The sequence below is a fragment of the Chrysemys picta genome, chromosome 5 (assembly GCF_011386835.1).
Source record: "Chrysemys picta bellii isolate R12L10 chromosome 5, ASM1138683v2, whole genome shotgun sequence".
In the NCBI taxonomy this organism is placed as follows: Eukaryota; Metazoa; Chordata; order Testudines; family Emydidae; genus Chrysemys; species Chrysemys picta.
Window position 1 is genome coordinate 90807566 of NC_088795.1, and position 14456 is coordinate 90822021.

General features: G+C 42.2%; 1 protein-coding gene across 2 annotated transcripts in view; it reads left to right on the plus strand.

Moving 5' to 3' along the window:
- Positions 1-14456, plus strand: part of LOC112059102 (cyclic nucleotide-binding domain-containing protein 2-like) — a 140870-nt gene that overhangs the window by 60761 nt on the left and 65653 nt on the right. For both annotated transcript variants that reach the window (XM_042841902.2, XM_042841903.2), the window contains exons 2-4: positions 2035-2146; positions 2741-2815; positions 9188-9276. In XM_042841902.2, coding sequence (XP_042697836.2) covers positions 2035-2146; positions 2741-2815; positions 9188-9276 — 276 coding nt within the window. The remainder of the gene's footprint in view (positions 1-2034; positions 2147-2740; positions 2816-9187; positions 9277-14456) is intronic.

Here is a 14456-nt window from a genome sequence, read left to right on the forward strand (position 1 = left end):
AAGTTCCATGAAAGTGCCCTTACGCATGCGAAAGTTCCACAGCCACTGGGAATCGTCCCAGACCTGCAACACTATGCGGTCCCACCAGTCTGTGCTTGTTTCCCTTGCCCAGAATCGGCGTTCCATGGATAGAACCTGCCCCATTAACAACATGATCTCCAAAGCACCGGGGCCCGTGGTTTCACAGAATTCTGTGTCCGTGTGCATGTCTATGTCCTCATCATGCTTGTCGCTGCGCTGCCGCCGCCGCTGCCTCCTCGCCTCGTTTTTCTGGTCCTGGCTCAGCATAAACTCCACGAGAACGCGTGAGGTGTTTACAATGTTCATGACTGCTGTCTTGAGCTGAGCGGGCTCCATGCTTGCCGTGGTATGGAGTCTGCAGTGTTCACCCAGGAAAAAAGGCGCGAAATGGTTGTCTGCTGTCCGTTGCTTTCATGCAGGGAGTGAGGGAGTGAGGGAGGAGGTGAGGCTGTACCCAGAACCACCTGCGACGATGTTTTTTGTCCCATCAGGCACTGGGATCTCAACCCAGAATTCCAATGGTCGCGGGAGACTGCGGGAACTATGGGATAGCTATGGGATAGCTACCCAGAGTGCAACGCTGCAGAAATCGACGCTAGCCCTGGTACTTGGACGCACACCGCCGAATTAATGTGCTTAGTGTGGCCGCATACATTTCAACTTTATACAATCTGTTTCCCAAATTCGAATTATATACATTCGGATTAATCCCGTAGTGTAAACATACCCTAAGCCTTCACTAGTGCTGCCTGTTGATGTTTAGCAATAACTGTGACTTTGCCCATGAATATGTTTTTTCTTGGTTCCCGCTCTTCAAGCCATTAGAGAATGTGGAGCTGGAAAGGCTGTACACTTGGGCCATTTGCTCATATATGCACTGAGTCCTGGAATGCCCTTTTGTACACACGCATAGGCTTGTTTTGATTATATTGCTTGGGGGAAACATAGCATTGCAGAAGTTGAGACAGTGAGAACAATATTTCCATCAGAACAATACATCCTGAAGGTCAGGTGGCCTGGTCATAAAAAGCTTTGTTAAACATGCATGTGCACTGTCTTGTTAATTTGTTGGTATTTAAATGGGACTTCAGAGGGAAATCACTGATACAGATCACCTTCCTTTCCCTACTCTCTCAGTATCTGTGTAAGTGATTTAGCAATATGTCAATTGTATATTGCAATGAATGGGCAATACATTTTTTATTACTAGGCCACAGTGTGAAGACAAAATATTGAAACACATTAATGATTGATGCTGGATGCCAGCTTCATCAGGCTACATGTATAGCTTCAAGCATATAGATCTGATTTTTCTACTAGTTTTACTCTAGAGATCCAGAAGTGTTTAAATTTGTCACCTTTATATTTGCCTTTTCCTAAGGATAATTGGCTAGAAGAGCCACCTCTGTTTTTCATTTCAGCATAGCACTTTATAGCTTTTGCAAAACCTCAGACAACACGAGATCATCTTGCAAAGTAAAACACATCACTTATAATGATGATCAAGTCCATCAGGAAATACTTGTCCCCACATTTGTCAGTTTTGATCTCAAGAATGCCCCTAACTTGGGTTAATGCAGCCCTTTATTCAGTTTTTGCAATATATTCCAAATGGATGACAGCCAAGTAATGATAATTAAAAAATAATTTCAGTGCTCCGGCTAGACTAACAACCCAGCATATATGGTGAATATTGCAACAGGATGGGGGAGCTCTCACCACAAATACAAAATACAAAAACATTTTAGAAAAAAAATCAGAAAATTCATGTTGGCATATCTTATACATGTAGGGTGTCTATAAATGTTCTAGGAATGTACATGTAATGGCAAACATGGGCTCTTATTTCCTTGATCTTTTAGGGCTCTATCAAGTTACTATTAACCAAATGAATAGTCCGATCAAAGTAACAGAACGTTTAAAATTAAGCAGATGCGTAAATGTTTAAGGCCTTAGAATGATTTTTTTCATTTATTTAAGAAAATTTTTTTGAATTCTCTGCTTTCTGTCTAGATATGTTGGAAAGAGTCCAGTAATACAGTGGGCAATATTTCACCTGAAGAGACAGACACATCTTGGAAGTGATCTCTTATTCAACATCAACGATTATTCTACAACTAACCTTGTATATATTTTATCTAATTAAAATTAGTTATTTATTCCTGTATAATCTTAAAACTTATCTGAGTACACTAAAACTCATTTAAGATAACTAAAAATATTTATCACAAGTATTTTAAGATAGATTATGATTACCTCAAAAAGATGGGGGCGGGGAGAAGAATGTTGTCAACATGTTCAACCCCCTTCCCCACCCCCCGTCATTTCAGTGGGATTAGAATGGTCAGAGTGGAACATACTTATGACAAACTCACAATGAAGTAGGTGGAAAGTCCCAGCCAAATTCTTCACAGAACAATCTAGCTATTGCTAGAATTGTTGTTTGCATATTTCAGTGCATTCAAATAAAATTAGTTCCTTATAAGAGTTTTACAGTATGTATGAATTATGTTTATTAATGAGTGAGTGTCTTGGAAATGTTAGACTATATTTGTGGAACAAAAATAAAACCAAAATAAACACACAACTCAAACAGATACCCATGACTACTGTAGAAACCTTTGTTCTGTTTAAAGTACACTCAGTGTCCATAGGGACAAGTAGAATACAGTCAACAGGAATACATAGACTAATGTTTACATTTTTACTTTTGTTGTAGAGGGGAGATTTTGAAAAGCTGAAACGTCTGTTGTATATTTGCCCTAAAGAAAGAAGCCAGCAAGATCTCAGGCAGGTAAGGAAAATAAAGCACTTTATTTGATAAATAATTACTCCAGTGATACTAGGGCACAGTGATGACTTTCTTATGTCATTTTATTTTCGTAGATAAACATTTAACTCATGGAAATATACTTTAAAAAGAAGAGAACTGCTAGTACAGCATGCAAAATTAGTGATTGCACTGAATTTTTAGACTGCTTCACCTGAAACCGATTACTACTCTGATCTATTCAGTCTTGAATATTTGAGGGCTAATCTGTCTGATTTCAGTTTCCAGATCTTGAGGGGAACTCCATCCAGCTATTTCTATTGTGGTGTTAAAGGATAGCAGATCACAGGCCTACAATGTAGACACACTATGTTAGCAGTGTATGTGGGTGCCATGGAGAAACTTGACCCATATGGGTATACTTGATTATGCAAAAATTCTATACTATTAAACTTATGAAGGTAAACTCAGCTAATCAGATCCACTTCCTACTTCAAAAGTAGTAAAGTAGGTTGGGTGATTGGTATCAAATAAGGGGAGGGAAGGAAAAAGGACAAAAAGAACAAAAAAGTAAAGGGAGGGAAAGGAAAGGAGTGGAGGAAAAAGGAGAGCAACATTTCAGTTTCCATCTGCTCGGAATCAAAGATTTCTAAAATGTCAGACCAAATCTTTTCAAATTTGCTGGATGTTCTTGTAAACATCTTCTCCAAAATGTTATGCGCTCTTTAGCTTCCAGGTCATCCAATCCTCTGTGCCAGTCTCCCATCCCTAGAGGCAATCTGTTCTTCAATCTGAGCCTTTTGGCTACAAGCGCTGCTCTAGAGACCCAAGCTTTCTGTGAGTTGCAGAATTTCCAAGGTGATGGGATGTATCACAGCTCTGAGAAGGCATTTTTAAGGAAGTATCCAGGATTATATTAATCCTCCTGCCTACTTCTAGCCAAAAGGCCTGTATCTTGGGACAGTCCCAAAACAGGAGAGCCAGGGTGGCTTCGGGAGCTCTACATCTCCAGCAGCACTTTGGTTTGGTAAGGCCCACGCGCCCAAACCTATGCGGGGACCAGAGTGAATGAAATCATGTTTTCTGCAGGATCAGCCTTAATCGTAGATCAATAGAAGAGGTTTAATTTTTTGTAAGGCACTTCCTCACAGGCTAGGGTTCAAGGATATATGCCAATCTTTGTTCTGGGCCTGGCACAGGCAATCTAAATTAGGGAGTGTCTTTTGGACCCCAGAGTCATAACAAGCTACAGATGATCGGGTGAACCTCTGGAGCTCTCTCCATATCAACAACTATTCAAAAGTCTCTGGTGTTCCCAGCGCATCAGGACCAAATATGTCCTTCAAGAGCTGCCTAAGTTGCTGGTAATGTCAGGCAGCTACACCAGGTAGGTTGTATTGGTTTTGGAGTGCTTGGAATGTGAGAAACTGATCCTCAATTAAGAGATCCAAACTGTCCCCTTATCCATACACTCTCTCCACAATAATGGTTTCTTGATCATTTTCTGCACTGGGTTGCCCCAGAGTATAGCATCCATGAGTGAGAAGGGGTGGAATTTACATTTTCTAGCCAAACTGGCCATGTTTGTCTGGTAGCCAACATTGTAGGGGACATTTTACAATCAGAATGGTAGTAGGCTGAACCCAACATTCCTGCCAATGGAAGGTGATGGATCAACTCCTGTTCCACCACAAGCCCAGGCAGTGGTCTGCTCTGTTATGTTCTGGGCTGCCTGGCTGCTGCTAAGTCTGTATGATAATTCTGCAAGTTGGAAGCCTCCCAATTTGGTTGAGAGTTGCAGTTTAAACGAAGCCAGTCTTGTCCTCCTACCCACTGAAATAGAAACTGGGAGACCTTTCAGGATACACCATGTTCAGGGAAGCACGCATTCATTTTGATATTATTTTGTCTGAAAGGATAAGAGCAAGGGGTCTCCATATGCCCCAAACTCTCACTATCTGAGCTAAAATAGGCTCTAAATTAATTTTGACCAGATTCTCCATCTCATTGGGGATGATTTTCCCTAAATATTTCATCTGTTTGGGTTGCCGATTAATATTCCAATGATCATAGATTCCCCTATGAGCTTGTTTAATTATACCCAGAATTTCCAGTTTTTTTCTCAATTGTTTTTACAGCTGAGAGGCGTCCAAATGCATTAATAAAATTTAATAGGCTAGGAACAAAATCTTCATGCTTTATGCTGATGATGATTTTATTCTTGTATCTAAACCTGATCTTGTGCTCTCTTTGGCCTATCCTGATGCCATGTATATGTTGACTTGTATAGATAGCAGTAGCTAAAGGTTCTAGGGCTAGGTCAAACAGCAAAGGGGAAAGGGAAAAACCCCTGTCTTGTACCCCTGTGAAGTGGGAATGGTTCTAATGTAATGCCCTGGGTGACAACCCTGGAAGAGGGATTCATACAAAGAAGTTTAATGTAGGAGATAAATTTGGATTTGGCAGTCAGTTTAGCAAGCATGTAAAAGGTAAACCATCTTTCAAAGGTGTTCTCTGCATCCAAGGAGACTGCAGTTTTGATGGACTCAAAAGAGCCTCTAGCTGCTATGATGTCAGTCAGCTGACACAAATTGTCAGCTCATCTGTTTAACTTGTTGAATTATCTCTTAAAAATACTTAACACTTACCACATTAATGCAAACTCCAAAAAGCATCAGGACTGCATTTCCAAACTAGGATGCCTAAAGCTAGGTATCTAATAATATGGATTTAGATACCCCACCATAGACATCACTGTGTGAAAACACTGCCCATCAGATTTTACCAGAGCTAATTAAAGTGCTGTGCTACATTGTGGGGGGAGGGAGGCAACTGCCCTGCATGGTGTCCATTCCCCTTCACTCCTCCCCAAAGTGCTGCTTGTGCACTGGGACATGGAACCACACCAGTTTTGCTACAAGGGAACTCTTCACTACCATGAATAAGGGGGTAGAATTTGCTCCTTAGGGAATGTTCCATATTCCAGTTTGTACTGATTTTGTGTGATCTTGCCAGTCACAGAACTATCCAGGGTAAATAAAGAATAAAGTGTGTTTCTCTTTACCTACATATCTCAATGAACAATAAAGAGAGAAAAGTGTGACTGCATTATGAATAATATTGAAATTTTGCAGTGGATTTTTCCTTTTATACCAAATACAGGGGAATCCCGCTATAACGCACCCCGCGATACCACGAATTCGGTTATAACGCGGGGCGAGTCTGGCCCCGGCGGCTGCAGCGCGCGCGGGGTGTTTGGGATCCATGCCCCGGCGGCTGCAGCAGGAGCGACTCTCCCTGCAGCCCCGGCGGGCCCCTGGGGTTCTCACCTCTGTCCCTGGCAGGGCCGGCTCCAGCCCATCCCGGCGGCTGCCGCGGTCTGGCCGGAGGTCCGGCCGGGGTCGCGGCTGCCCCACTCCGGCCAGCATCCGGCTGGCGTCGCGGGGCTGCGAGGCTGTCGTGCTCCGGCCGGGAGAGTGGGGCTGCTGTGCTCCGGCCGGCGTCGCAGGACTGCTGCACTCTGGCCGGCACTCTGGCCAGGGGAGCGGGGCCCCCGAAGACGACCGCCGCCGGGACGAATCGGCCTAAAGCCGGCCCTTCTCTCTCTCCCCCCAGCTACCTCCCTCCCACTAGCCAGGGCGCACACTCTGCTGCAAACTGAACACAAGTACAGTGAAACCCGCTATAACGCGACCCCGCATTTACCGCGATTGAATTTTTTGGACCCCAATGATCGCGTTATAGCGGGGTTCCACTGTATATAGGGTAAAGTAATTAGTTAAAGAACTATGAAAACAGTTTACATACTAGGGTGATGAATATCCACATTATACCAAATACTTTTCTGAAAATGTAGTTGTTAACACTTCGATCATACTTCAGAGAACATGTATAGGATTATAGCCTTCCCTCCCTCCCCCCTTAGAAACTGGGTGTGGGCATGGGAAGGATAATGTTTTTATACACTTTAAATTTTAGTATCCCTAAGTAAATTGGGTAATTATGTCTCACATACTAATGGACAAAGAAACCTACATTTCATTTTGTTAACTATGACCTTTTAGAGGTCAGATTTTTGTTTAATTGTTCCAATATAAAAAGTTTTTATGTAAACAGAAGGGTCATTCTAAAGCGCCTGACAAATATTGACAAAAGTTGTTCCCCTTTTGAAAGACTGCATTATGTGAGTTGTGTGGATGTTACTGAGAAGCTAGGAGTCCTTTCACATAACACACTTCAGATCTGAGTCATTGCCAGCCACTTATTACTCACAGTATAATAAAAATAAAACATTTTTCTAAATTTGATAAATCTGCTAATGATTTAAACCCCATTAACTGGTTGACCATGGATCTGTAGTGTCTTCCAGTTCATTGTGTGGGATTTTAGCAATAGCAATGGCCTTAGGGATGCTTTAGAATGAGACTTGGCCTTAGGGATGGATTTAAGCTCCTGGATCCACCAAAATTTCAACATCCCCCTTATTTTTTGAGTCTTCTCAGACAGACCCTTTCCTCCATCTGCCTACACTGACAGCCATCTGTCCCTCAGTTCTACTTCCCATTGATGGCAACAACCTCACCAGGATCTTCCTCCTACACAGGCAGCCCAGTCCTGCCCTGCCAAGTCCATCCTGAACAGACTGGTCTTTGCTCAATTTTCCCACTTCACGACCCCTGACGCTTTTCTATCAAACCAGTATCAAAGCTGGCAGTCTGTCTTCTCCGTAAGGTACCAAATGGAGTGAATTTCATTACTAATGGGGTACTTCATAAACTGTCACAAGGCAGTGTGGTGAGCATCAGCATGGCCTGGTCTCTTATCCTCCTTCCCCACGCTATGACATGACTTGAAAGACTGAGGGGAGAGACAAGTCTATAGTGCCCCTCTTACTTGCATTATCCTGCTGCAACAGCATTAGGTGTGTGGGTAGCAGCAATCAGTCAAGAGGTTTGTTGCCTCCTCTAGCCCTCCTGATATGAGAGGTATTGGCTCACCTTTCCTTCTCCCTTGAGCCTAAATTTGGTCTTCTACCAGTATGCTGCTAACCAGCAAAATCCAGCTGTGAAGTGTCCATCTACTGCTGCTTTTCTGCTTCTCTCGGATTCACTACCAGCTACTATAACTGCTTGAGTACTGGAACTTTTGAATTTGAATTCCTGTTCCAGGGATCCGCAGGCAATCCACCCTTACATGGTTCTCTTCCAGACTTGACCTAGCTAGAAACTTTCAAATTTGTATATTAAATGGTCCTATCCCAGAAATCTCATTTATCATAATATAACTTGCTGGATCTCAGAATGTAAAAAAAAAAATAGCAAATTTGTTAAAAGCTATACAGATGAAAAATATTCTAATTCAGGCAAATTAACTGGTTGTGCTGCTGAAAGTGAGATTCTGACGTGCAGCAAACGTTCTTAGTGCCAAATTCTATACCACGATATGTGCATGTGGCACCCTTTAATTAAGTCTGGAGTAACATCATGGGGCCAAACGCTGCTCTCAGCTACAGCAGTGTAAATCCAGAGCAACTCTGTTGACTTTTGTGGAGGTACTAGTGGTGTAAATAAAGAATAACTAAGGGCAGAACTTGGCCCCATGTCTATCAGCCAAGCTGGAGAGTAGAGTCACATTCTGAGACAACAGACAGGTGGGGAAAGGAAATGGTAATAGTAATACAATAATGTGGTTACTAAATCATGACATTCACAACACAGAATCCCTTACGTTCTGGGAAAAATCTTAAAATATAGAGAAAGCCCAATGTATTAGGAAGAAGCACGATGCAAAACAAAGTACCATTTTCCTTTGTTCCTTATGAACAAGATCCTACTTTAAAGGGGTTAAGATGACTTTCTGTTAGCAGTATCCTCTCAGTTGCAAATTTGGTCCTGAATATATATGCACACAGCTCAAGTCTCCCACTAAATGTAGTGGTGCTTGGAGCCCCCAGTGAGTATGGAATTTGGCTCTCAAAGCCCTCAACTGGAGCTGGGATGGAGGCCAGCTGTTCTAGTGGAAGCCTTGGGAGGTGTGGTACCTGAAGTAGGCCCAGTGCTTCTTGGTGCTGTTGTGAGGGTAAGGAAAGCGTGGCTACTCTACAACCTGCAAGGAGGGAAAATCATCCACTCCTCTGTACTGGCTGGTGTGGAAAATGGGACAGGGCCATGGAAGCCAACAGCAGTACTAGTCTTGCACAGAGCTCAAGCACTGCTGTTGTGCCTGGATCCTACACAAGGGCCAAGGAAATGGAAGATTCTTCCACCCTCTTCCTCTGCCTGGGCACACACACAGGGGCTCACTCAGTCCTGACCACAGTGTAGTTTACAATTTCTTTCGTGTGTTATCTGAGCCTGTTACTAAATTAAAGTGTGCTGTCTTTTTTTTCCCCTCAAGATACAAACATGTTTGAAGAAGAACAGAACATTTCAGTGTTTACCTAATAAAACACAGCTCCAACTTTGCCACGCTGTAGTCTACCAAGAGTAAGTAAGAGACAAGAATGCTACTGTTTCCTTCAGAAACCTAGGTCAGAATATGCACATTTTTCAACAAAACTGTAACTCTTTGAATTAAATATTAATCATACTTCAGAAACACTCACCCCATTAAAATAAAATATTGACAAGCAGCGTGTGACACGGTTGGGGGAAACCCCATCCTGTGCAGGGCGAGTGTGCCCGCTTCTCATAGGCAATATGGTGGGGGATGGGGGAAGGAAGTATATGTACCTTCCTTCTATGTCCCTCCCAGCTCGAGTCTATATGCTTACCCTTATCAGCAGGGTGGTGCAGCCTAGTGGGCAGAGTCCATAAATTCACCCTTTACAACTGGGCAGTAAGGCTTAGGGGCTAATGTCAGTCAATCACCCCCCTTTTTGCAGGGCAGCAAGGCCTAGTGGCCCAAGTCAATAACTTCGCCCCTTTTCGCAGAACAATAAGGCCTAGCAGCCAGGGTCAATAGCTTCGCCCTTGTGAGCAGGGCAGTAAGGCCTAGCCAGCACTGCCAGACACAGGGGGAGGGGTTGCACCCCCAGCAGGGGGGTCCAGGCCCTCCCCCTCTCCACCAGACCCCAACCCAAAGCCCTGTTAGTGGCTATAGCATAGGCCACTGAGTCAGCGGGGAAAGGCTCCGACCAAAACACAGTGACTCAAGGCTTCAGCTCACTCTCCGGTTTGTCATCTGATTTCCCTGGGCTGCTTTCTGCCATCGTCCTGCTGCTGTGGTCTTGGCATCCTTGTTACCTTTAGATTCTCTGGTCTGCCCTTTCTCTGGCACCTCCAAACCCTGCATGGCCTCCGGAGTTGCCTTGGCGTCTGCCTGGGCTGTGGCATCCGCAGCTCCTACCGTCCAGGGCTTCCATCTAGCCTTGGTTGGAATGGGCAGTGCACATCCTTCCTCCACAGCAGTCCACCCTAACTGAGGCAAGCTGCTCCCTTTTATACCAGTGCACCTGGAGCATGCCCAGTAGAGTAAAGTGGGCGTGGCTTCCTCAACCCACATTGTAGGGTTAACCCTTCCCCAGCCAGTGCAGGGCGAGTGACCCCATCACACAGAGCTATATAATACTTCTCTGGTATTTGGTGATTTGGACCACAGTCCTGAAATGGAGAGCTTCCATATTGAGATCTAAAAATCCAGTTGGAATGCAAGATCATCAGTGTGCCAATACAAAAGGCTTCTCCCAAGAAAATACAAAAATAAAGACATAACTATTTAAATTAAAAGGTCTCCCCAGGATCCAAGCAATTAAACCACTTCCTGCAGTAAGTCCTGGCTCCCACCTGCCTGTCCCCGCCCCAGAAAACCACCTTACCTTTCAATGTCTTGGCCCCCTTGTATCCTGTAATGAACTCAATATCACACTGATGTGTGGATATAGCTGGCTTTTGGGAAAGGCAGGTTCTTGCAGTGCAGAAACTGGACCTTTTGATATGAAATATACTATGGAACAATATAAAGACTCCGAGATATCTTAAGACCTCTTTTGTGCTCCCACCCCCCCAAGACAATATTAATCCTGTCTATAAAATCTACTCGTTTGTTTGAACAGCATTAACATTTGAGAACAAATCCCTCCACCCATGCAACTTCAGCATGTACATTTTCAGATTATAAATATGTTCTTCTTACATGCTGTCCTATATCAGAAACGTGAGAGCATGCTGTTTTGTTCAAAAGGAATATGCAAATTAGCAAACAAACTCTACATTTAGTGACAGTTAAGGCTGTGGCAGGACATACCCCACCCACCCACAACCTTAAAAGAGTGGAAATAAGTTAAGCATTGTGACTTGTGCATTTCTTTCTGCCTTCCTGTGGCCTACAACTCTCTTGATTAACACATTCCAGCAATCCATAATGCTTTTACTTCCATCTCCAACAGATATCCAAACGGAATAAGCACCCCAGCTTCATCAAATTTGCAGAGCTTTAACAGCGACCTCAGCAGTGATAGAGCACAATAACTTCCCTCTTGCATGGAATGTGTGACATCCAGATGAACTGCTGTTGATAAAATTGATATAGAAGAGAGTTGAGTTTTTGCATTACAGTTCCAAATTTAATAAAGTTGGCATAGAAATAGCTTTGCTATAGCCCAGAGCAACAACATGTTACATCAGTAGATCTGCCTATTGTTCTCCCTCTTTCCTGCCACTATGAAGCAAACCTTTCAACTAGGGCTGTCAAGTGATGAAAAAAATTAATCGCACTGTTAAACAATAATATAATACCATGTATTTAAAAATTTTTGGATGTTTTCTACATTTTCAAATATATTGATTTCAATTACAACACAAAATACAAAGTGTACAGTGCTCACTTTATATTTATTTTTGATTACAAATATTTGCACTGTAAAAAACAAAAGAAATAGTATATTTCAATTAATCTAATACAGGTACTGTAGTGCAATCTCTTTATAATGAAAGTTGAACTTACACATGTAGAATTATGTACAAAAAATAACTGTATTCAAAAATAAAATAATGTAAAACTTTAGAACCTACAAATCCACTCAGTCCTACTTCAGCCAATCGCTCAGACAAACAAGTTTGGTTACAATTTGCAGGAGATAATGATGCCCACGTCTTGTTTACAATGTCACCTGAAAGTGAGAACAGGCATTCGCATGGCACTCTTGTAGCCAGCATTGCAAGATATTTATATGCCAGATGCGCTAAAGAGTCATATGTCCCTTCATGCTTCAACCACCATTCCAGAAGACATGCGTTCATGCTAATGACGGATAATGATCCAAAGCAGAGCAGAGCAATGCATGTTCATTTTCATCATCCTAGTCAGATTCCACCAGCAGAAGGTTGATTTTCTTTTTTGGTGGTTCGGGTTCTGTAGTTTCTGCACTGGAGTGTTGCTTTTTAAGATTTCTTAAAGCAATCTCCACACCGCATCCCTCTCAGATTTTGGAAGCAATCTCCACACCTCATCCCACTTCAGATTCTTAAACCTTGGGTCGAGTGCTATATTTATCCTTAGAAATCTCACATTGGTACCTTCTTTGCGTTTTATCAAATCTGCTGTGATCTTAAAATGGACAACATGTGCTGGATCATCATCCGAGACTGCTATAACATGAATTATATGGCAGAATGTGGGTAAAACAGATCAGGAGACATACAATTCTCCCCCAAGGAGTTCAGTCACAAATTTAATTAACGCATTATTTTTTTAACGAGCATCATCAGCATGGAAGCATGTCCTCTGGAACGATGGCCAAAGCATGAAGAGGCATATGAATCTTTAGCGCATTTGGCATGTAAATATCTTGCAATGCCAGCTACAACGGTGCCATGCGAATGCCTGTTCTCACTTTCAGGTGACATTGTAATTAAGAAGTGGGCAATATTATCTCCCGTAAATATAAACAAACTTATTTCTCTTAGCGATTGGCCGAACAAGAAGTAGGACTGAGTGGACTTGTAGGCTCTAAAGTTTTACATTGTTTTGTTTTTGAGTGCAGTTATGTAACAAAAAAAACCCTACATTTGTAAGTTGCACTTTCATGATAAAGAGATTGCACTACAATTCTTATGTGGTGAATTGAAAAATACTATTTCTTTTGTTTATCATTTTTACAGTGCAAATATTTATAATCAAAAGTAATATAAAGTGAGCACTGTACAAGTTGTATTCTGTGTTGTAATTGAAATCGCTATATTTGAAAATGTAGAAAAACATCCAAAAATATTTTAATAATTTTCAATTGGTATTCTATTGTTTAATAGTGCGATTAATCATGATACATTTTTTAAATTGCGATTAATATTTTTGAGTTAATCGTGTGAGTTGTTAAGGCTGCTTCCCCACTTTGAACTTTAGGGTACAAATGTGGGGGTCTGCATGAAACTTCTAAGCTTAACTACCAGCTTAGATCTGGTCTGCTGCCACCACTTTTGATGCTAATTCCCTTCCCTGGGTAGCCTTGAGAGACTCTTCACCAATTCCCTGGTGAATACAGGTCCAACCCCCTTGGATCTAAAAACAAGGAAAATCAATCAGGTTCTTAAAAAGAAGGCTTTTAATTAAAGAAAAGGTAAAAATCATCTCTGTAAAATCAGGATGGAAAATAACTTTACAGGGTAATCAAATTTAAAGAGCCCAAAGGACCCCCCTCTAGCCTAAGGTTCAAAGTTACAGCAAACAGAGGTAAACACCCTAGTAAAAGGTACATTTACAAGTTGAGAAAACAAAGGTAAACTAACATGCCTTGCCTGGCTGTTTACTTACAAGTTTGAAATACGAGAGACTTGTTCAGAAAGATGTGGAGAGCCTGGATTGATGTCTGGTCCCTCTTAGTCCCAAGAGCGAACAACTTCCCAAACAAAGATCACAAACAAAAGCCTTCCGCCCCCCCCCCCCCCCCCCCCAAGATTTGAAAGTATCTTGTCCCCTTATTGGTCCTTTGGGTCAGGTGTCAGCCAGGTTACCTGAGCTTTTTAACCCTTTACAGGTAAAAGGATTTTGGAGTCTCTGGCGAGGAGGGATTTTATAGTACTGTACACAGGAGAACTGTTACCCTTCCCTTTATAGTTATGACATGAGTTAACTGTGATTAATCGACAGCCCTCTTTTCCACCTTTAAATATACCAGTGTGGGACATCTGCAACTCTGATAGCTGACATCCTGGCCAACATCAGGGACTGAAATGATAAACCCCAGAGCTAAAAGCATAAGTTTTTATAATGTGCTAAGCAGTGAGGCTCACAAGTAGAGAGCTGTCACAGGTTTACATCCATTATGGATTGGGCATAGCAGGACATATACACACACTGACTAGGGGTTCCAAAAGTGAACTGTTTAGCAAATGACTGAAATGTGAAACGTGTATTCTGGTGATTAATGCCATAATTTAAGATATCATTGTTAAAGTGCAAAAAGTGGTCTTTTTCCATTTGTGAAACTCTCATAAACATACCATCACCCCACATAAATACTATTGCTGATCTGAATCTCTTGATCTTCAGATCCCTAATGTAGGCTCTTACTATTTGAGCTGTAGGCATATCTCTAGACTAACCCCTGCAGAGGTCTTGAAACATATTTTCTTAATTATTTACTGGTCAGCAATAAAATATTGGTGATTAGGAATCTTGGATTCTATACCTAGCTCTTGGAAGGGAGTGTGGGTTTACAGTGGTTAGA